The sequence below is a fragment of the Hydractinia symbiolongicarpus genome, chromosome 8, assembly GCF_029227915.1.
Source record: "Hydractinia symbiolongicarpus strain clone_291-10 chromosome 8, HSymV2.1, whole genome shotgun sequence".
In the NCBI taxonomy this organism is placed as follows: Eukaryota; Metazoa; Cnidaria; class Hydrozoa; order Anthoathecata; family Hydractiniidae; genus Hydractinia; species Hydractinia symbiolongicarpus.
Window position 1 is genome coordinate 13,591,516 of NC_079882.1, and position 18,162 is coordinate 13,609,677.

The 18,162-nt window shown below is 34.4% G+C and overlaps 1 protein-coding gene across 1 annotated transcript; it reads left to right on the forward strand.

Annotated features, from left to right (window-relative positions):
- The first annotated feature begins 327 nt into the window (after nt 1–327).
- LOC130654400 (WD repeat-containing protein 74-like) lies at nt 328–13,192 on the forward strand. The gene is made up of 8 exons (XM_057456970.1): nt 328–458; nt 1,768–1,871; nt 9,366–9,484; nt 10,319–10,379; nt 11,844–11,984; nt 12,101–12,502; nt 12,846–12,899; nt 12,971–13,192. Exons 1-8 carry the CDS (start codon nt 404–406, stop codon nt 13,118–13,120), a joined length of 1,086 nt encoding a protein of 361 aa, XP_057312953.1. The 5' UTR covers nt 328–403; the 3' UTR covers nt 13,121–13,192.
- The last annotated feature ends 4,970 nt before the right edge of the window (nt 13,193–18,162 follow it).

The following is an 18,162-nucleotide window of genomic DNA, read 5'->3' on the forward strand; positions in this document are numbered from 1 at the left end:
AGCATGTGTATGTATTATTATCTTAGGCTGTGGAAAAATCCACAAAAAATGCCCATCGTGCATCTCACATTTGTCATTTTATCCTCCTATCGTCCAAGTCGTTTTAATCTCCCTTCAATGGAAAATCAGACTGTGGATTATTCTTCCTGATCTATCATAACTTAACAGTTTGATTCTGCAAATAAGTTGAAAAAATATGTACAAACTGTTTAAAAGAACATATAATACTTCCATATATGATTTGTACATAAGATGATACATAAGATGAAAAAAATTATGATATAGGGATACAAAATTTGCATTACTAAATTGAGGTAACAGTCCAGTTTGTAGAGTTAAATATTGGTAAGTTTTTTTTCGTTATAGATTGTAAAGTATAAAATAAGAATGTAAAAATTGAATAATGGAAAAGACCACATATGATGCTTGGGTTGGAAGTGAACTAGGATTATTAAAAGGTACATTTTGTATTTTTTAGCAGAATTAATTTTGCAAATCAAAGAGTAAAAAAGGAATGTGTACAATAAAATCATATATTAAAAGCAGGAATGAATAACGAAATCAAATTAACTATTGTTCATTGTGTCGTTTATCTTTAATCGTTAAATGAGAACCTTTTTGGCAGATATTACATCATATTTAATCCAATGTCATTAAAATTACTTTTTTAAGTTAAATCAATTATTTGATATTCATTGTAAGTCTGACAGAAATCAAGGCTATAGCAAACATATGTGAAGAACTAAAGTATGTTATAAAATGTTGTATATGTCATTTCTTATCACTATGACGTCATCATCTAATTTTTTATAAGCCCTATATGTTTACTTACAAAATTTGATTGCAAACCGACATGCAGATCCAAAGTTATGAGTTTGTCAGCAAAAAATTAAGAGGCCTGGGACGAGCAAGCGAGTGTCATTTTGGCAAAAAAATTTATGTTAATCAATTAACCTTTATAATATCTATGCATTGATAAAGTTTCAATGCATAACCCTTAACAGGTCTAAATTTACTGATGAAAGAAAATGTCCAACTTTGCTATTACTGCAATATGACATAATTCATGCAGCATAATTAAATCTGAAATTCTTTAAATGTGAATATCTGAGAACGAAAAGAGCTTTTTAAAAAATTTAAAAAGACTTGTTAGCTAACTTTTTTAGCTTTATAATATAAGTCCAACATCATTTTATACCTCGAGTTCCCTTTAAGCATATTATTATTTTCTCTGAAGTTTTCTCTAAGATTTAATCCAGGATTAAAATTTAATATTATTAAGATAACTGTTTAGTCATTAAATATAGCTAATTTTAAAATCTCACTCACTCACTCAAACTGTTTTTGTACATTATGGATGCAGTTACTGAATTGAAACCGGTTTAGGCAAAATTTTGTTGAAAAATTGAATTATCATATAAAATTCAGCTCAAGGTTTGTCTGGACAATATACGTTGATGTCAGGTTTTCACGAGCAGAAATCGTTAGAAATACATTCTTAGCTGATCTGAACACTTTCTGTCTATCAGACTCAGTGGTGTTGCGCAGCCACTAACTTTCCAGTAAACTCAACAAGGCCACTTTCCAACTTCAAGGCTACATTAGACAATTCGCTGCATTCACTCTCTGCCTTGCTCTTCTAGTTCCGTCATACACTTCAATAGTTAAGCATTCCTTGGCATTTAGTCTGTAATTGTAGAATGTAAATAAGAATTAAAAGAGACCCTTACTGTGTTTTTCTCTCGTTAACTATTTTTTTGTCTACAGGCATCACTTTATCAAAGGAATGTTTTGTAAACTATGGTAATAACAAATTTTTGGATAAAAATCTAAGCATTACCTCTATGGCATGGCAAGATACGGAAGATAAGGTACGCCAAAATTTCTTTTGTCACAGGCATAATTGTTATGGCATCTTTTTATTCTTCAAAGTATGGAGTTAGAAATTGCTAATATATATATATATATAAATAGTCCACGTCGGGGCCCACAAAGACCCCGAAGTTCGTGACAAATGACAATGGTGACGTCAGCAACAATAAGGAAATTTTAAAGACAATTAATTTTGATATATATAGCAACCAAATCTCGGTATAGGTTACGGGAAATAGCAAAGCATGGTTTTCATTTGTTACGTGATGTCATTCGTAAAGAGTAAGCCAATGACATAAATTTTTAGGACTACAGGGCACTTTGGTTACACTCATAAGCGCAATAAATGAACACATAAAATTTAGTAATTATTACAAAAATACCAATGGGTTTGTTTACAAAAGAGAACAACCTCGATGTTGTTTGATGTTGTTCTTACAGGTAGCTTAGCTACTATAGTTATATTTAGGATTAAACTAGCATTTATTACTTAATACTCAGTAAAATAGGTCAAGTTTGAATATTAAACTTTTTCGCTATAGCTAGCTAGACTAAACATGAAAGGACAAGGCTGAGCTTTTTAGCTGGGTTAAAAGTCAAAACTTAAAGAGGAAAATTACATCACATTTTTTAAGATTATACTACACATATTTTAGAACACTTGCAGGAAAATGCATTTTTCATCAAGTTACCCCTAATATGGAAGATTTCTTCATAAAAAGCATCAGAAACCTTTTTCATGTGGATTACTTTTACATTAACAAAAATTAAAGATTTGAAGATAAACTTTTGCGATTTTGTCATTCATTAGTTTTCAAATTTTCGCTGGAAATTTTTAAGGTTTAAAACCCATGTCGCACAGTAACTTCGTTCTTATCCTAATGTTAATACATAAGCTATGCAAGAATTTTTGCAGGAAAATAAAAACACATCAAGAGAAAAAGTTTGTTATTAAAATATTATAAATAATTTCAAACCGGTTAGTCCCTGCAGTCATTTTGGTGTCAGCGGTATAAAAAACTATGCTAAAACGATACTAAGTAAAATTCCTATTACTTCAGTAAAAATTGAAATAATGACTTGAAACTTAGTGTTACATGTTTTTAGACCAGTTTGATGAAATGAACCCAAAATTTTTTTTACTACTATCATAGTTTCTGAGTTCCTAATTTTGGCCATTTTTGGAGACTCCGATAAACTTTTTTTGACAGCATATCAATTTTGACAAGCCATGTGTACAAAAAAGATTCTAAGTGATTCCCAGGATTAAAAATAATTCAAACAGATAAAATGTGTCCCAGGTTTAGGACCAAATACTTTATCCAGCTTAGAGAAAGTGGGAATGTGCTTCTAAAGCACAGTGCTAAATACATAATTTAAATTTTATGCCGTATAAATACAAAGTGGTTAGAAAGTTATTTTTTTGTCCACCTGGATCTGCAACACAGTTACTTTGCACTAATCGCCCAGTCTGCTGGCACTCACAATTAATTTTTGAATATCCACAGGAACTTTTTATGCAATGAAAAATGCTAAACAACTGTATTTGCTTTGCAGAAGTAACAATAGGCTTATCTTTATCATAAGTCCTGTTAATGTTGGTTTATGAAAAAGATATTCTTAATGCTATAAGCGCTCCACTGGATTTGTAACACATTACACTAAGTGTCCTTCATGTGAAACAGTTTACGCTTTACTAAGTCTTAACCTGAAGACTTTAGGTCTTCCCACTTCAAGCAAATATTACTTCTGGCTATACTTTCCCAAATTTTGTTATTTCATAAAAGAAAACTGAAAATCTACATAATTTATTTATGAAATATAGGTTTCAGTTTGTCGTGGAAACATGCTTACTAACATGTAATGTCTTGCATACCTAACTAGCTATATACTCAAGTCTTGAATGTTCACTGCTATGGGAGGTCAAAATAACTATATACCTAGCTATTTTTATTTAAAATGACAGAATGCCTTGAAAAATCTTTTGTGCAGCTAGCTACACTAAAGTAATATATTTAGCTCTTGTACTTTATCACTTGATTATTTAATAACAAATGTGCCCTGCAGTGCTGGCATGGTACTGGCTAGGTAGCTTAAAATCGCAAAATAAATATTATCCAGATGTGACCATCCCTCATCATCAGACATCGGAAAAGCGTTTCTGTTCTTTACTTCTCATTGTGGGGTACCTCAAATTCTTGTAAATCCAATGAAAAAAAATTACTTAAGAATTCCTCTTCTTTCCCTTGCACTAATCATGGCATTTCTTTGCATGTCTTTAGTTTCAAGCCACGATCCCTGAGCTTCCAACCCCGTCTCAGTCGCAAGTTTCAGCGCTAGCCAAAATGACGGAGAACGTTGAGGAACTCTGGGTAATTTTGAAAAAATGTGGTTCTACCTTATGATTTTCAGATATTTCCTGCTGATATCAGCATATTTTGGCCCTCGGGTGCCACACCTCCGTACATATAGGAGTTAATTATCTTTAAGAGTTTGGACTATCAAATAATCTAAGATCCTAAATACACTGAACATTGACAAGTGAACTTTGTTCAGAAATTTGTGAATGTAATGTAAAAATAGCCTACGCAATTACTTGTGGTGGCGAACTTCTAAATTAGCTGTCTTGTCAATATATTTTGACCAAGATTGTAGTTTGTAAACCCCGGTCCTCAGGTTTTTCCTGTCCTCAGGTTTTTGCCCGTCATAATATTCCGGACGTCCCTATTTGTGCATAACACAGAGTAGCTATTTGGCTACAAACAAAATACAGGTGTTAATAAATGAGACTTGTCTATAAGTGGAAAAATTAACAGGTTCTCCGATCTTTTGACACAGCCTTTTAAGTTATCTGGGCAGGTTCTTTTGGCGATTTATCACCTTTTGTGAGATCCGTCAAGATGTGCAGATCAGTATGTACATGATCCTGAAATTCTATAGGAGTATATTGATTTAGACGTTAGTGTGTTTGTTTTTACGGACTTACAACACAATATCACTTACAAAAAGGTTTTAATAATTTGATTCGTCAACTTTATATAGTTCGTTAGGTTAACCATAATATCGTCAACTATTTCTTCGTGTTTACTCGTCAGTGTTTACTTATCAATATTTACTCATCAGTGTTCACTCGTCAATATTTACTCGTCAATGCTCACTTGTCAATATTTACTCGTCAATGCTCACTTGTCAATTTTTATTCGTCAGTGTTCACTCGTCAATATTTACTCGTCAGTGTTGACTTGTCAATTTTTACTCGTCACTGCTCACTCGTGAGTATTTACTCGTCAGTGTCCGTAGCGGTATTTTGATTTTATTTGGATCTTAGGTTATTTGGTTAAATCCGTACTCTTAAAATGTGCTAATTGTTGATGACGTCAGCACAACCAGTTCCTCCAAATGCCTTTGTAGCCCCCGACAAGGATTATATTATTGTGCGTGAGTACTAGAGAATGCCACAAACAAATTTTAAACGCTTTTCACTTGGCCGAATTAACAGGAGCGTCAGATATTGTGCATTACTAACATTTTAACAACGACCATGTCATGTAATTCGTGTAGTAGGAAGGAAAGGATATCTGTTGTGCCACTCACCACCTTAACGAGCGTTAAGCGGTGATGCACGATCTGATTAATTGGATTCCATTAGTCGAATTCGACAAATTGGATCGTGTATCATGTAAAAATCGTATGCTTTCGGCATGTTCAGACTTGTCGAATTCGATTTTTAAAAAGTCGGACCGGTTTAACTTTTTCAATAAATCGAAAGGTTTTCAACCAATGAAAATGCTTAAAATCTGTACATCAAATGTGCGTTCAAAAAACGTCAGTTTCTTATGAGAAATAAACATTACTAGAGGACGTTTAAAAACATGTCTTCAAAAAAGATAAAAAAAATTTAACGAGTTTTTATCAGTGAATGGAAGAAGCGGTCTGGAGCTTATTAACAGAAGACATCCAAAGAAAATTAAATAATTTTCTTGCTCTAACCGAAATTGGTTTAGTAACAAATAACACACTCTGTTTCTAACGTTTTCTTAAATTTTTACTTATAATAATAACTGCAACAGCAGCGAGTTCAACTCTATCTTTGCTCTCTGAAGACATTCTATCAAAAGGAAAATATCAAAAATCTGTTTTTCAATTTTATTTTAATGCTCAATATGAGAGCCTAATTATATGAGGCGAGTTGGTTCGGTGTTGACCTACACTGACCACTGCTGCCAGATTAAAAAAAACGTAATTTTTTAAAAATGGCGAATGCAAGATGTAAACAAACAAGCAAAATTAAATCAAAATTATCATTAAGTACTTTGGTCGCCAATAGTATGTTATTCCAAATCCAAGGTGTTCTGTATTTGTCATTGCTTCGAAGAAATCGCCTAATACAGAACATATTGACATATTTTTTAACAAAACGAAGGAACTCCTAAAACGTTTGAAACACTAAGAGTGAAATCCACCTAAGCTGCTCCACAGGTTCTGAAGTCCATTTAAACTTCTTGTCTGCTGCTGTTTGTTTTTCTTCTGTTTTGGATTGCAATCCACATGCTTTTCCTTTTCAACCCAGCCCTGGCTCGGCAAAGTGATATTATATGAATCGAGTCAACCCACCTCATATAATCAGGCTCTTATTTCGATATATCGAATTCGATTAATTGGGTAGTGTATCATCACCTTATCACCTGTTAAGTTTCGATTTTATTTTAATGCTCAATATAATTTCGACAAATCGAATTTGATTGATTGGATCGTGTATCATCGCCTTGCATTAAAATAACTTGTCTTCAGAGAGCAAAGACGAAGTTGAACTCGCTGCTGTTGCAGTTATTGTTCCAGAAACTACGAAGTTAAGAAAACTTAGAAAGCGTCGTATGTGGACAAAAAAATGGTTGTAGAAAAGACCTAATTTAGGAATGTGCGATACTCTATTTGAATGAATTTCGGTTAGAGCAAGAAGAAGATTATTTTAATTTTCTTCGGATGTCTTTTGCTAGTTTTGACTATGTACTAAGGATTATAGAAACCGACATTTCCGACCGATAAATCTGCTGTTGGTTCCTGCACCACTTTTAGAAGATTATCTTTCTTTTTACAGTTCTCTGCTACAATAAGTTCTCAGGTAGTTTATTTTGGTTTTTAACATCTTCCTCTGAAATAAAACAATTGACGAAAATAAGCATGAAGATATAGGAGAATAATAATGTTCGATAAAATCAATTGTGGAGAACAGCTAGATATTTCAGTAAATAAATGACGTTATCCACTCTTCAAAAATTATGCGTCACGTTACTTCGTCGTGAACTTTTACAAAATATTCACCATTCTTGTAGGTTTATGTACTCCTTCACAAAGCATTTTTAATCTTCATAACTTCGGTAAAATACTTCTAGAATCGGTCAAAAGTGACAGTATTTTTTTTTTAAACGCAAATGATTGGGGTAAAAAATGAGATGTCATACCCGAAATATTGAGTTTTGAACCAATTCTTTCGCATGCTTTTTTCTTCTCATTCCTATTCCTGTATTTTTCAGTTTTGACGTTCCAAAGCGCTTCTTCTAACATCAAATCAATGATAAAAATCTCGTTGGTTTCTGGTTTATGCTTTTTTGTTGACATGATGTTTTTAAAGTTCCTCTACTAATGTTTATTTTTTATATAAAAACCCACATTTTTCTGAACGCACATTTGATGAACAGATTTTAAGCATTTTGATTGGTTAAAAACTTTTCGATTAATCGAAAGAGTTAAACCGGTCCGACTTTTTAAAAATCGAATTCGATTAGTTGGATCGTGTGTCACTGCCTTCCATTCAACTGTTTTTTTAACATGAAAAATCGCCTCCCTGGAAATGACATGTGACTTTGGCTGCAGTGTTCTCCAAGATAGTACAAGGGAACTGTTTTTTGCCCAGTGTGGAGATTTATTTAAATCGCGTATACGCGAGTTGTTTGGTATAGCAAGCGGTCGCCGTGTCGACATTTTTGCATGTTTTTCCACGCATGCATTGCTTTCCATCATGCTTTGCGCGCAAATCCAAGTTTTTTAAGTCCGACCTGACCCCGCGACCCAGCGCTACAGGTGTGTGCGTATCCATAGTTATAGGACCATGGCGTATCTTGATATTCGTTAAATTGGCAAAAAGAATAAAGACTGTCTTATGCATTTGATCACAAATATTGTTATAGACTGTTATTTTAATATTATTTGATGAGCTATGCTAGATACTCCTTCAAATTTTCATGTTTTTAACGAGGCGGATTTTGTTTAACTAAACCGAGCTCTAGGGGTTAAGGTTTCTTTCGAGGGGCCGAGTTCAAGGACGCCATATTTGTTATACTCCGGCTTCTTTACCAAGCTGCGAATCGTTGGTTTGGTATAATTTGCTCAACGAGATCTCCATGGGCGGGAAAACCTTTATAAACAGAACGAAATTATAGTAACAGTTTTCCTCCGCCGAGACCACGCCTAGAAACCTTTCTATCGAGTTACGTCACGGACAAATAGACGGCTGCCAGAAAAGTCCACACTGGCACTTTGTCCGTGATATAACGTCATACTTTTCTCTTTACTACTGTTAGCATTCACGCAGCCAGTCAAAGAACACTGCCACGCGATTTGTTTATATGCGCAGCATTTCTTGTTATTTATCCAGCTAAAACGATTTCCTGTCTCGATGAAAGATTGGCGAAAAACAACCAACTTATTAATTGTATATATCTCCATTTGGATACATTTTAGAAGTACCTTCGCATCCTGCAGATGATATTTATTTCAACAATAAATACCAATAAGTAGCAACTATAAGTCATTCAGGCACATTAACAGCAGATCACTGTTCGGTTTTTATTAAGGACCGGTATTTAGGCGAATAGTTGAAATGCGATTGCAGTTAAGTTTAAGTCATCGGTCCTAAATAATTTCACAGTGTATGTGTTGTTCTTTGTGTTTGTAATGTGATATTTAAAAAGGGTTCAATTCCCTGGTTCTGCAGACTATCTTTGTAAAAAAGACAGATCTTTAAAAGGTATGCATTTAGATTTAATTAGATAAATATGCAAAACTACTGCAAGTATAAGTATATTATGAGGATAATTAGGACTTAGGTTATTATAATGCGAAATATATACGACTGAATTTAATTTACCCGATAAAAATAGTACATGTTTTTAATTGGGTATTCATATTTACCAGTGGGGGATTCAGATCGGATGTAGAGAATTAATAGTGTCTAGGCAAAGAAATGATAAAAAAACAAGGTCTTCCATCAAACGCACAGGTCTTGTTTTCTCTTGGTGTGACGATCGGTAATTACTATTTACTATTTTTGATTCGTTTTTAATACAAGGGGTGTTTTAATAAAGTGTTTTTTTTATTTCCAAGTACCTGCATTCCACGGCAAATTAAAAATATTTTTTATATGATTAGTTCCATAATGATTTTGTTAATTTGCCACTGCGTCATTGGTGTAGTTTTGCCATAACTGTGCTTAGATTTATGTTGGTCTGCGCAATGGCATCGTGAAAACATTCAACACGCAAACATTGGAATATGGCTCTGAACTATCCTGCGACACAACTCCAGTGAGAGGAATTATTGCTCTGCCTGAGGAGTAAGTTAACAAGATCATGAATTTATATGAGCACATTACCCTTGTTAACCTAATTTGGGGGCAACAGCAACAATACCAAATTTGCAAAAATTTTACTTCTTATTTCGATTTATTTCCTCCATTCCCCACATTAAAAATATCAGAAAATCCATTTCCCCCTTTTATTGGTACCCACTGATTAACTTATTTAGAGAAACTCTTGCGCTGATTTAATTTTGCGTAACTAAAAAAATACTAAACAATGCCAATCTTCTAACTTGAAAAACAAAATAACTATGGGTTGAATTTTTGGCTCTAGTATTTTAGTTGTGTTTTTTTTTAACATGTTTTTCTGGAGGTAGCAAAGCCTTAGCCTTTTTTGAAACAAAAAACTCGGTTAAGAAGATTAATAGTGCAAAAGTAAATTTCGATTTCTTTGTTTGGCAAAGAATTATTTAGCCATAAATTTAATTGCACGCAGTGAGAAAAATAAATTTAGCGTGCATTCGGCGATTTAGCGCAAATTGAGCCAAATTTTTCCCTGGCAAAAGTTATCCGAATAAGGTATCCAGAAAAGAAAATTTTACTTTTATGCAGTTACCTCTGGGCAACTCGAACACCGGATGACTCGAACTTTCATTATTTCGAACAATTTTCTTGGGTTCCTTGAATTTCCGTTAATACTTTCTCATAAAACCTCCGATTAATTCAAACCTCGGATAAATCGAACAGTCGTTAACTTGACCCAATTTTTCGTCCCGTTACCAAGAGTGAAATAAGTGTACGCAGTTCGTCAATTGAATAATAATAGTTTAGTATTATTCAATATTATTTAATAGTTTATTATATTTTTAGGTCGCTGATAGTTTGTTCTGATGAAGGAAAATTGAAACATTTCAAGCAGTCTGAATGTTTAGTATGTGAGATAATGTTCTAAATGTTTCTTATGTTTTCTATAATGATTTGGATTGGTGACTATATTTTCTGTTTAAAGTCACTTCTTGAAATAACATGGTAAACTTTCTATGACCTATCTTTAACAGATAAAAAGATGTGTAAAGCGGACGCATAACCACTATAACAATAGTAAGATTGTAATTATGTTACTGTCAATTAAAGGAGGGGCGAACAAAAAATTATTTTAAGGCAGCCAGGTAATAAATTTTAAGCGAGAGAAAAAAAATAGATTTTTAAATCCTAAAATCTGCTAAGGTAACTACTATAATAACGAATAAATAACTATATTTCAAAACTAAGTATTTATATATCTTTCTAACAACATTTTTACAATAAGTAGGTTTTGGATGTAACTACTTACCAGTAAACTTTAAAAATAAGTTATTTGACTTGAAATAACTAGAATATTTTACGTACTATAGTAGTAACAGCATTTTATTACCTTCGTTTAAACTTCTTTGAACTTAAGAAATATCTGTAATGACCAACAACAATATTTTTTTCATGTTTTGAGTCTCTTTTCCACAACAAACAACGACCTTCGAACGATAAAGTTTGTTATGATGAGATGGCGCCAAATTTGAATATATAGACCGGAAACATCCAACAACAAATCGAACACGCAATATGGTGGCTTCATCTTTATTCACGAATCTTTTTTTACTTTCTTAATCTTCACTAACAAAGTAAATATCAATTTGTTAAGTACGTTCAGTAGCTAGTATAAAATAATAAAAATATGTTCGTCACATTTTTTGACATTTTGATCTTTAACTTTTTCTAGATTCATTATTTCGGGGCGTATTGATTGACCCATCACAATAAGGAGAAATATATTCCATTGTTTTTTTGAATTTAGCCACCCGGTTAGCAAATGTGTAAAAATATTTAATTATTAAATAATTCAGCACTCAACCAAAACTGTATTTTTAACAGACTGTTTTATATTATGGGTCTAGTGTGTTGACGTTGTGCAAAGTTTTAGGTGAAAATTAACCGTTTTTGTGAAAAACATCAAGCTTTTATAACTCTACGAATATTTTCAATGTCAAAACATTCTTAGTCTTTGCTTCTAGACTTTTTTGTTATGATGGCTAAAACATGTAAGTTCATTTATTATGGAGCAGACCAAGCCATTCGGTCTGATCCTCAAAATCAATACTGTCATCATGGCCTTTTATTCAGCAGCTGTGCCGTGCGCGGAAAAACTAATAGTTTCCACTAACTTAATTTTATTTCTTAACTTGATTTTTCTTTGACTGGTACGTTTTCCCTGTCTTTTTTCGGTTGCGAGCAGACATTATCAATTCATTCAAAAAATTACGTTGCAACAATATTTAGAATATGTCAGATATCAACGATCCTGTCAGACGGCTGGTGCGTTGTTAGAAAGATCGTAAAATACATAGTTTCAACATTTTAGCTGGAAAAAACGGTCGGTGATGGCATAAAAGCACTGGTTGGAAGTTCAACTGAAGGCGTATTTGCCACTGGCGGGCAGGAAAATGATCTAAAAATATGGCAAATAGATGCAATGGATAAACCCCTTTTTTCTGCAAAGAATGTAAGTACTGTTGAGTTAAATCATTATGTTTTATCAACAACAACGTTTTTGAAAGTTAAGATCATGCCATGCCACTTGCTGCGAGGTTCTGCATAAAAAAAAACATGTTTTTTCAGGTTCGGAACGATTTTTTGAATTTGCGTGTGCCTATTTGGATATCCGCTATCGATTTTTTCAGACAAGATTGTAAAAACGTTGTCGTTGGAACAGGCCATCACAGCATTCGCGTGTACGATCGTCGTGACAAGCGAAGACCGGTAATCGACATGGATTGGCGTGACCATCCCATAACTGCTTTGTCAGTAACTTGCAACAATAATTCTGTTGTTGTTGGCAACAGCGCGAGCTACATGGATCAACTGGACTTCAGAACAGGCAAACCGATAGGCGCTTTCAAAGGGAATAATGGTAGTATTCGCAGTATTAAGTGCCACGATTATCAACCTTACGTCGTTGCCGGTGGTTTGGACCGGTTTTTAAAAGTATACGACTTGCGTTCAAGAACGATGTTGAAAAAAGTAAGGTTTTAAATTCAGATATGTGGTAACTAAAACAAAAAATTTATTTATTATTATTATTATAATTATTATAATTATTATTATTATTATTATTATTATTATTATTATTATTATTATTATTATTATTATTATTATTATTTTCTGCCTAGGTGTATAAAAGTTGTAGGGAAATGGCTAAAAGAGGGAAAAGAGACATATTCTATGCTGTCAACCCAGCCTAAATGGGGCAAACATGCTTTAACATCCGATCTCTAAAAAAAATCCACGCCGAATTTTGCGATAAGAACGTTGCTAACTGACGTTTTTAAAGTACGATTGATTTTTATCGTTAATGTGGTTTTAGATCTACATGAAATCAAACGTGAATTGCGTTGAACTTTCAAAAAATGATATTCAAGTAAGCGAGTTTAAATTTGTTGTTGTTGCTGTTGTTGTTTGCGGTCTGTATAAGTTTTCGTTTTGTTGTAGCTTACTGCATCTGAAACTGGCAGTAAAAGAAAACCCACTGAAGATAAAGGAGAAGAAGAGGATGCAGGTATTTGGGAATCTATGGAGACAGTTCACGATAAAAAGAAAAGTATGAAGAAAAAAATTTCGTCAAAGAAGAAAAAAACTTGAATTATGTACCTCGTGGTTACAATCCACATACTGCATATTATAGTATACGAATAACATTGTTATTGATATAAAGCATTTTTTTCTTTCAAACATGGTGATAATGAAAACTACAAGTTTTTGTAAACAATAGAACAAGAAATGCTAATCACGTTAATAACAGCTTGTTTCGCATTTTAACATGATACAAATTTATATTAACCCTCATAGAAAATATTATAGAGTGCGTGAAAAGGATTTAGCGCAACTTATGGATTTTCGCCAGCGGAGGCGGAATCTTTAAAATCGCCTGAGGAGATAATAGGTAGGTAGGTAGGTAGGTAGGTAGGTAGGTAGGTAGGTAGGTAGGTAGGTAGGTAGGTAGGTAGGTAGGTAGGTAGGTAGGTAGGTAGGTAGGTAGGTAGGTAGGTAGGTAGGTAGGTAGGTAGGTAGGTATTTTTTTCTGAGAACGAGGCTAAAATTACTTTTAAGCCAATAAGAATCCTAAAAGTGCAGAGATAAGGAAAATATATGTTCTGGCGCAGTCGCGTGCGCGTACAACAATGACGTCACGGTAACCCATAGGAACCCCCGCAAAGTCACAGCACAGTCCCTAGTAATCCAACATCATTTCAACACCCATTCCATATTAATCTACATAAGACCTAATATTCATATGACATCATCAAAAGTAGAATAAGAGTTCCAATATTTAATAGCGCAAGTTGTTTTATTATCCAATGAACAATACTTTATATGCTATCGAAAGTTAAAGCTCGTGCAGTGGTAGCATAATGAAGATCGTCTTATAATGCGCCATCTGTACAGTTTTGCAAGCACGTAGACTAAAGCTATATTCAGCAGAACTAATTAATTATTTATAGATTTTAATTTAAAGATGAATTTTATAAAATTGCAATAAAATTGTGACAAGTGTTATATAAAAGAAAAAATAAGAATATGTAGTCTGAAAATAACCTTTCGAAACTGATTATGTAAAAATAAAATTGCTGCCACCTTTAAAGATATTTTCCAAGCTGTTTTTCAGAGAAAAAGAGAAAATAGATAAATTTTCAGCCTTGCCGTTGTTCTTATTTTGTTTTTATTGTTCATAAATTTTTAGGTTTTTTATTTTTCTTTTAAAATTGTTCCTATACAGAAATGAAGTTTATGTAAGTTAAGTTAGCTATGATTTACAGTTACAATAATAATCAAAAATTGAATTTTAAAATTCTAGAATATACAATGATTTTGTTCCCCCATATTAATCAGTCCTCTTCAAAGTTTAGTACAGTGGCGGACATTTTTAAGCCGCAGGGCTTCTTGTTTTCCTCATGAAAAACATCGTGTGGATGAAATTTCGGAACGACATTTTTGTTTGCTTTATTTACCATATCGCAGCAAGAAAAAACACATATATCGTATTCGTTGGCTTGTTTTTATATTGGCGAAAATTTTTAATACCTTGCTCGTAAAATTTGGTGTGTTTTAAAAAAAACAAGTAGCCCATGGGATTGAAGATTCCTGCCATTAATAGGGTACACAGAAGTAGCCTTCAATGTTGTGTAAATTTCTATGCCAGAGAGATTTTAAGCCGGACTGCATCATGGCCACTGAAATATACATTTTTAACGAAGGTCTCGACGTGTCTCATGGACATAGATGTGGTCAATAAGTGAACCTGATATATGAGTTGGAGAAGTTACAACTTGTTTATATTCAGTAAGAAAGTCAAGGAAATAATTTTCGCCACTAAATGCATTTACATTAAAATCTCTGAGTATAATTAAAATCTCTGAGTAAAAAATGTTGAATAAAGGTATAATGACTCATCTCTATTGAGGGAATTTTTACGATATAGAAGCAGAACAAATAGTGTTTTCGTGAAACGTTCTTTTTGTCATTTTAAAAAATATTGCACCTGGAATTTTTACTATAATAAACAATTCTATAGTTTTGTTATGTCCAACTAAAAGACTAGAAAACCTATCCACATCGTTGTTCAAAATCAAATTAAAGGAACCTAATTTTGTGTCGCATTGGGTGGTATAAATCACTTTCCATGAGAACGCGGTCATCGTTTTTATGTGTGTTGTACGACCTTGTATTAAGAAGAGTAACTATAACAGAATTTTCACTCATTAAGCCAGTATCTCTTGATGTCAACTTCGAATGTTCTCGCATATAATTGTATTGCTCGGTTGCTCGGATTTATGATTTAATAGCTGATCTGGTAAATGTTCCCGTTAGGTATAAACCCTCTAAGCTTGTGACTCGACTCAATGCAACATAGATTTGTCCAGAGTGAAAGGCTCTTTGCTTTATTAAATTAAAGCAAACAACAATTTTATCAAATGTTTTCCCTTGAACCTTATGAACAGTGCAGGCCCACGACAGCATTAGTGGGATTTGCGTTCGTTTTATAGAAGGCGAGGATGGATTATATTTGTTAAACTTGATTTCTTTCTCTACTCGGTTGATTGGAACAACATTAAATGTTGTTCCAATTAACCGATTCCAATTAACTATGCAAGAAAATGATTTTCTTGCATAGCATATGGATCTGTTCGCATGGCCTTAAAGCGGAAGTCCGGTCATTTTTCAAAATTTGTGTGTTGAATAAACACCATTGTTTGAATAATTTCTGCAAATTTTTTTTTAAAAATTCGTATTACAAATGATATAAATGTCTATCAAAGTTTAGGATTGTTACTGTTTTTTTCAAACGACACCATCTTTTTGTTGTTATCATCGAGGTCTGGGCTCTAATGTTTTTCGTGACGTATTCTATGACAACAGTTTCCTGCACGCGGAATACTTCAGTTGTCGATTACACCACTTCAAACAAGTCATAAATATACCATTGAATATACTGTTATCATGGTTACTTGTGGTGCTTTAAATTGTGGTAACTCTTCCACCAAAAAATCGGTAGCTGATGTAAAACGGTGGCATAACGTTCCCACCGAAAAAGAAATTAAACAACGAATGTTGAGACATGTACATACATGAAAACAATCTGGATAGTGATTCTGATTGTGAGGATGACGTTGGGAATATATTTTCTATTTTAGAGGATGATATGGCGGATAGTTAAACAAAAGATTTATTAAGAGTTACTAAAACTCGTATTTCTTACTTTTAAAATTTTACGAAATTTGGGTCCGCGAAATTAAGTTCCCGCAAAATTTTTGGATACACTTTATCCGCGAAATTAAATTGCCGCGAAATTTCCAAATCATGTTGATCCGCGAAATTAAATTCCCTTTTTTCCGCGAAATTTCCTAAAAAAAACCCCGCGAAATTGAGTTCCTGCGAAAATTAATTCCCTTAAGGTACTGATTTCCATCATTGTACTCGCAGTTACGGGAGGAGGTGCCTTGACAGATGCAAGAGGAAGTGCCGCAGGGAAGGGGTTTGTAGAATAGCAGTTGGAACGATTGGGAAAATTCCTGAAATACCTGGCAGGTAAGGCAGGTGCTGCATTACCCGGGATTATTGGTACCGAAGTCTCGTTCTTTCTCAGAGTAGCAGCGAAAATTGTCGAATACGTAGCTGAACACCTGTACATGGCAATCGCAGCTTCCGTTGCTTTTGTCGTGGCCTATGTTGGAAAGAAAAAATAACGTTAGACCATACTTAAGCCAGATGTACGCTATCATGACTCCTACTCCTGCCGTGATCAACACTGTTTTGGTATCCTCATGTTGGTTTTGACCTTCCTTGAGGAGGGGCGGCATGGCATGCCAGGCATCCTTCTTCTGTATATGTTGTTGCATCTCCCTGTGTGTTGTTGGCTTGATAGCCTGCTTAGGAGGTGTGGTATGTATAGGTGTTTTAATAGTATGCCTAAGGGGTGCAGCTGCCGTAGGCTTGACAATAGGCTTGTTATTTACATCAAGCTGGACACCAACGCTTACGTTGGCAAGTGCGATCAAAATGTTATTGTTGTAACCTTCAATTTTAACTATACTCAAGTTCATATCAGAGGGCAGCATGTACACGCTTGGCATAACCGCAAAATTTGCTGGAGCATATTGCAACCCTTTCTGGAATTGTGTTATATCCTGCCCTGCATTCTCTTCCCTCCACACCATACTTTGAAATTTTTGCAACAGAATTTGCCTTGCTGTATAGTTGTCCGCACCAGAGCCGAGTAAGGATGCCTTGGCTCCGGTCTGCGATCCGATCAACAAGACCACGTAGACGCGAATACTTTCACTTAGCTTGGTCAGACCTTCCTATGTCAGACCCTGAGTTGTCAAAATAATGAACTTTGCATAGTCCCCATCAACCTGGAGCCACCACGAACCGTTGGTGAGTGATGACATGACAACTTTGAATTTGTACAGGGTATTAGTATCTGCACCGTATTCGCGACACACTTGTGCATATCCAGATGTGGAGTAGGGATTTTTGTATTGCTGAAGGCCATTCTCATACGGCATGGGTACCTTCATTCTTGCCAGAATACGACGCATGTGATAGTACACGTGAAATTTGAAGATCACGTTGACAAGGGGTACGGAGCCCGTCATGTGTTTAGCAGAGATGTCTAATTCCGTAGTTGCGCAGTAAGTAGCAAAATTAACCTGGATATTCCAGTAGTAGTCCAAGCCTTGTCCTGTCCAACCCACTCTGAAAGGGTCATTCAATAAATTGGTTGGGACTTTGATGGCATACTTTGTAAACTCAGGAAATGCTACGGAAATGTGAGATACTGTGGAGACATATAGGTCCTGATGCTCCAAGTTCTTGATACCAAGGGGCCATTCTCTCCTGTTTGACTTGTACTTTGCCTTGGGGTTGTACGAATACATGTTCATCCCTTTCTTATTAGAATAAGTCTACATTACCGACATTGAAAGACCTACGATATTTGAGGACTACCTAGGACAGGATACGAGGATACCTCTGAAATTTATTAGTATTCGACCTATATGGTTAAACCTTTACAACAACAACGACTTTATCATCCGTAAGGTAGAGTCTGATCAGAGGGTTACTCGGATCCAGGTCATGAACGGTCTGTACAAGATCGAGGAGTTGGCGACTATCGTCAACAG

Bases quoted from the DNA above. Each gene is read 5' to 3' on its own strand.
- LOC130654400 (XM_057456970.1), top strand. From the start codon at position 404: ATGGAAAAGACCACATATGATGCTTGGGTTGGAAGTGAACTAGGATTA. The intron at 459-1,767 runs GTACATTTTGTA...TTTTGTCTACAG, and splicing joins TGAACTAGGATTATTAAAAG to GCATCACTTTATCAAAGGAA. The intron at 12,503-12,845 runs GTAAGGTTTTAA...ATGTGGTTTTAG, and splicing joins CAAGAACGATGTTGAAAAAA to ATCTACATGAAATCAAACGT.